At 43.0% G+C, this 5,784-nt stretch overlaps 1 protein-coding gene across 1 annotated transcript in view; it reads left to right on the forward strand.

Annotated features, from left to right (window-relative positions):
* Positions 1–5,784, forward strand: part of PMPCB (peptidase, mitochondrial processing beta subunit) — an 11,667-nt gene that overhangs the window by 4,631 nt on the left and 1,252 nt on the right. The window contains exons 5-9 of the mRNA XM_006038401.3: positions 384–582; positions 1,666–1,745; positions 3,142–3,251; positions 3,860–4,003; positions 4,589–4,749. Of these exons, the coding sequence (XP_006038463.1) occupies positions 384–582; positions 1,666–1,745; positions 3,142–3,251; positions 3,860–4,003; positions 4,589–4,749 (694 nt within the window). The remainder of the gene's footprint in view (positions 1–383; positions 583–1,665; positions 1,746–3,141; positions 3,252–3,859; positions 4,004–4,588; positions 4,750–5,784) is intronic.

The following is a 5,784-nucleotide window of genomic DNA, read 5'->3' on the forward strand; positions in this document are numbered from 1 at the left end:
TCCCGTGCCCTCGCCCCCTCTCTCCCTCACCATGGGGGCATTGATTTGCCTCCACAGCCCCTGCCTCAACTTATGTTGCTCATTTTGCAGCTATAATCCATGTTGACAGTTTCTTGATACGACAAGCAATAGGAACCCTTCAAAGTCACCAAAGTTTTCCTAAAGCAAATATTACAGAATAAACTTGCCCAGTGTAAACATGAAAACTGACTTTCCATTTTCTTTTAGACCTTTCTTCCCATCAACATGTAAGCAATAATCTTGTCCTTCCTATGCCAACAGTTCTGTCCACTTATTAAAAAGTTTAAGCTGCTTATTTGGTAGCCAGCAGTAGCAATCTTCCATGCTATTCTCTCTTTTTTTTCCCCTCTGTTTTCAAATAGCTGTGGAGATTCTTGCTGACATCATACAGAACAGTACATTGGGGGAAGCAGAAATTGAACGGGAGCGAGGAGTTATTCTTCGAGAGATGCAGGAAGTTGAAACTAATTTGCAGGAAGTTGTGTTTGATTATCTTCATGCCACAGCCTATCAGAACACAGCATTGGGACGGACAATCTTAGGACCTACTGAAAATATCAAGTATGTCCAACTTTTATTACCCCTTTGCTTTAGTTGCACAGGTATCTTCCTGAATTTGCATATGAGTGGAACTTCTCTTCTGAAGTGTAAGGTGGGGTGGTTAAATGTAATTGAAACCACAGTCTCCCCAGAATACCTTAAGCTTCAGTTAGCTGGGCTATCAGAGGGAAGGGGAGTTTACCAAGTGCAATTCATTTCTTCATTGTCTGCCTCGTTTCTTTTATATGATACCCTTGGCCTTATCACAGAATCGGAAATAGTCCTTCCAGTGAGGTGCTCAGTAATGTGCAATATAAACAAGGTTACATCACACCCCTAATTCAGATCTTTACCACTGTGAACAAAGAAACAGAGTGCAGTTAGAGGAGTCAAGTTCATGTAAAAGAAATGCTACGAGATCATAAATGGACCCTATTTCCAGTTGAACACTGACCTTAGTGAGAACAGGATTAGGCCCAGGGTTTTTGTGGGGAGGAAGAAAGAGCTTATGGGAGGGGATGGGTGTGAACTCCAGTTTGTTAGTAGCCCACCTCTACATTTGCTAGACTGTTGCTTCCCCAGTGGGCTGCCTCCCTGGAGAGAATTTAGAAATACCAGTGCTGTGCTGTTTATTGGGCTAGGAGACTGCAAGTGAGTACTGCAGTTACCAACCTCTTCCCAGCATGGAAAGCCAGCTCCCTAGTATCATCGAGGACTGTTGTAGTGTTATACTGGTCTACCAGGGTAGCCTCTGTTTTTTCCCTCTGATTTAATAAGCAATTCTGTCTGTAAGCCTAAACACTGGAGCCATTGCTTCTGTTTTTCTATACCACTTAAAATATAAAATTAGGGTTGAAAGGGACCTCAGGAGATCATCTAGTGCAATGCCCTGCTCAAAGCAGCACCATCCCCAAGTAGATCATTCCAACCAGGGCTTTGTTGAGCCACGCCTTACAAACCTCCAAGGATAGAGATTCCACCACCTCTCTAGGAAACTGTTCTAGTACTTTACCACCCTCCTAATAAGAGGTTTTTTTTCCTAATACCCAACCTAAACTTCCCTTGCTGCAACTTGTGACTGTTGCTCCTTGTTCTGTCTTGCAGATCTATAAACCGTAATGACTTGGTGGAGTACATAACAACCCATTATAAAGGCCCCAGAATGGTGCTGGCTGCTGCCGGAGGTCTGTATGAGATGTGCACTGTGGCTAGCTTGGAAATAGGTTCAAGAACAGTTTTGAGTTTATTGGAACGGAATGCAGATAAGACGCAAAAACTGGGTATATATCCCCTATTCAGTAGATGGTGAAAGTCTGTTGTTAGCCTGCAAAGTCATGAGCTTCTTATTGTGGACTTTTCCCCCAAAATCAGTGGGATCCATCTCAGGACTGCCCAAAAAAGAAGCCTTGTCCAGTTCCTCCTCTCCTGAGAGGATCCTTGAAGCCAGTCCCAACTTGGCTTCACAAGGGACAAGTCTCTGGCTTTGAGACTCTGCCTCTTTTTCACCCCTGGCTTTCCTATTGATCCATAGTACCCCCACCTCAAAGCACTCCTTTTTCATCAGCTTTTGGGAAGGGGTGTGTGTTTTATTTTTCAAAAGAGGTGGTAAAAATGCCGATGTTCCTGATACCACAGCGGACTGCTCGGCTCCAGACAAATACTACTGTAGTTTTCTTGGTCCTCATTCAGACTCCTGTTTAGTCTTCGCTTTGTCCTTACCGAGACTATCCTTTTTCTCTAACTCTGTCATCCCTGAGACATGGTTTTTTCACCCTGGCATTCTCTGAGTGTCACCCTTTCTTTTCAGGGCCAGTCACACTTGGAACAAAAGAGTTACTAAACTATAGGATTAACACCCAATAAAACAAAACACAGAGTTATAGGGAACCAATCAGAGAGTAGTCTCTGCAGCCTGCTATCAAGCCCAGGCTGCCATTTGCCACTGGGGTGAAAAGAGTATATAGGTGTCCTTCTTAAAACTATTTACATCAATACCTGCTCATGCTGCGCATCCCGAAGTGTTACCCTCAAGAACTGCAGGCTAGAATTCATCCCACTTAGCCTCACTTGTCATGCTTCTATGGTGGCATTTTATGTGCTGTCATCCTGCTCATCTATTTGATCTTTCCCCTAGTAATTTTCCAGGGAAATCCTTAAATCTATATGTGGGAGAGGTGGGCGCTTCTCGGTGTGCAGCAAGTGAACAGCTGAGCAAGTGAAGAAGGGATTAGGAGTTCAAAGAGGGATAAGGAGAGTAGCAAAACTGAGCAGAGCTGAAAATGAGTTGAGATGATGTGTGGCCTTGAGGTTAAGACCATGTAGCCTTGGTGCAATGTCAGATAGGAAGGAGTTGAAGAAGATTGAGGAGAAAGGTGATAAGGATAATGGGAAGGAGTGGGGAGGAGTTGGGAGAAGGGGGAATCCAGAATGTGCAGCATTCAATATGTGAGAGACCCCGGGGGTTATGATGAATCATTATAAATTGGCATCTTGGTTGAAGCCTTTTAATTACAGCACAGTTAAATGATCTGTTCAGAGGCATCTTTTTAAAACGAGTGTGTGTGCAATTCCTTTGTTCAGGAGTCTCTCATGATGACTTGCTTGACTTAGCAAAGGATCATTTTGGTAATTTACCATCTACTGAGGAAGGAGCGCCGGCATTGCCCCCCTGCAGATTCACAGGTAGCGAGGTAAGCCATGAGTTTGCTTCTTTAGGTTAATTGCATCCCCAGCCAACTGACACTGCAACATTAATATATGCTGTCTGGTCTCACACACTTCATGCTCAGCTTTCACAACAGCTGAGTATGACTTGCTCCCGTTGAAGTTAATGGGAATTCTTTGTGCTCTCATCACCTTTTGGAGGTGGAGGTGTTTGCTCTTGGTTGGAGGGAGGTTGTTTAAAGGTTACAGGAAATTAAGGAACTTAAAACACCTGGGTTGTGCTCCCTGTTCTGTCTGGATCCTGCGAATTTACATAATCCTTCTGTGTGTTCTTTTATCTACTTGTAAAACCACTTACAAACAGTACAGCCCAACAGCATGGATAAACAGAACATTATACAATGCATTGACATCCTTCAGGCAGAAATCCCAGCTCAAGGTGCTGTTGGATAAAGTTGTACCTTCTTTCAGGCTGGATGCTATACCTTTGTGCCTGCTTTACACTAGAGATTTATTTGAAATCCCTGCTTCCCTAATCTAATTTGTGTACCATGACATGTATCGCACTACTGGACATGCATTGTGTTACTGTTACTGCAGTAGCTGGGGTTATGTTCTTATGATCCTTCAACAGATTCGTATAAGAGACGACAAGATGCCTTTGGCGTATATTGCAATAGCTGTTGAAGCAGCTGGCTGGACTCACCCAGATACCATTCCTCTGATGGTAGCAAATACCCTGATAGGCAACTGGGATCGTTCTTTCGGAGGAGGCGTGGTGAGTGGACAAAGGTTAATCGTATCTGAGAGATTTAATTTATTTGGGTACTTCTCAGCATCAGTACAGTTCCCACATCCCAACTGCCATGATGGAGCTGGTTCAGCTGATTATTTTGAAGGGCATATTAACAAATCTGACTTCAGCCAAAGATCTGCGAGCACATTCTGGTATCATGTGGGAAATGGATCCAGATGCATGTCAGGGAAAAACACACACTGAATCATCAAATTGACTAGCTCTTATGCAGCCTAGCAACTCTGAGTGGAAACCAGTGGTCAACAAAATGGTTCAGAGCCATATGTAATGAAAATCTGCAGGCCCCTGTGGTTCTTCTCTTCCTTGGAGCTTGGTAGGTCCTTCGTTAAAGCACTGGCTCAGGTTTAGAGTGTTGTTTGGAAGCATGAGAGAAGAGCAGAAGGAACTTGGCTGCCCAGGACAAAAGCTTAACTTGGTCACAGTGTTGTTGCTTGTGGGAGAAGCCACCTGTTTGGTTACACCTGAAATAGCATTAATGAGTCAGCGCAGGTGTTGAGTGTGTGTGGTTGGTTTTTAATCCTAAAATGCATTCTTTTGTTTTAACAGAATTTATCCAGTAAACTTGCCCAGGTCACCTGTCATGGCAACTTGTGTCATAGTTTCCAGTCCTTCAACACCTGTTACACTGATACTGGATTGTGGGGGCTCTATATGGTTTGTGAACCATCCACTATCCAGGACATGATGCATTTTGTTCAGAGAGAATGGTAAGACTATAACCACTTTCTTAAAATAGCTTGGTTTACCTTCAGGGATGTCCATTTGAAAGTCACCACCTTCTGAAGCCAGTAAGTGGTCTGTCTGCATGGGCTCAGGTTTGTCAGGAAAGAACAAATGGATCAAGTTCCTACCTTTTTATAAAGTTGTTTCTTCCCACAAGGCCAGTTTCCTTACTTCACAATGGGCGCATCTACATGAGACGTTAACTGTGCAGTAGTCTAACAGTACTATGCAATAGCGTGTCGCAGCACAAACAGTGCCAATACACTACGCAGTGTTATTAGCCTACTGCGCAGTATTGTCACTAAAAGCTTGCGCCTGCAGTACTGCGCAATAACCATTAATTTAGTACTTGATTATACAAGTACTAATCTTAGTGCACACTAATTACAGCACATTAATGAACGCGGAGGCACACCCAGCGAGTTGCATCTTACCCTGCAAGTAGCTATAGTGAAAGCAACAGAATCACTTGTAAGAAGAAGTAATCCTCGGAAAGCTGAGTAGTGCAGTCTAGCCCAGGATGGCAGTAAACTACCCTTTGATTTACAAATTTAAGCTTTTTGGCAGGAGGAGGGTTACTTGATGCTGAGTAAGACATGCTAAGAAAGGTCCCTTCCACATTTAACTCTAAGCAATAGATTATATGCATCTCGACTGCGCACAATAATTACATAAAGCTGAGTTTAGCTTTGTAGAGAATGCCTGATAATTAGTTGTCTACACCGTCATTTGCTTGTGCATCTATCTACCTGGCAAACCAGCAACTGTTTATGAAAATATAATAATTATACAAGCAAGATATAATTAAGCAAGAATTTTTTTGAAACTTTAGGCTGTAAATTATACTGATTACTGGCTTGTCAATCTGATGAAAACTTGTGGCACGCTCTAGTTGTCAGTTGCATAGATTCTCCCTTGTCCCTAGTGTAGTCTCATGATGTGTGTGGTAAATCACTAAAGTTAAAATCTAAAGTATGACTTTATTTGCCTGCTTAATGGAATTCGGTGCAAGGGAAAGA

Source organism: Alligator sinensis, unplaced genomic scaffold (genome assembly GCF_000455745.1).
Source record: "Alligator sinensis unplaced genomic scaffold, ASM45574v1 scaffold1493_1, whole genome shotgun sequence".
In the NCBI taxonomy this organism is placed as follows: domain Eukaryota; kingdom Metazoa; phylum Chordata; order Crocodylia; family Alligatoridae; genus Alligator; species Alligator sinensis.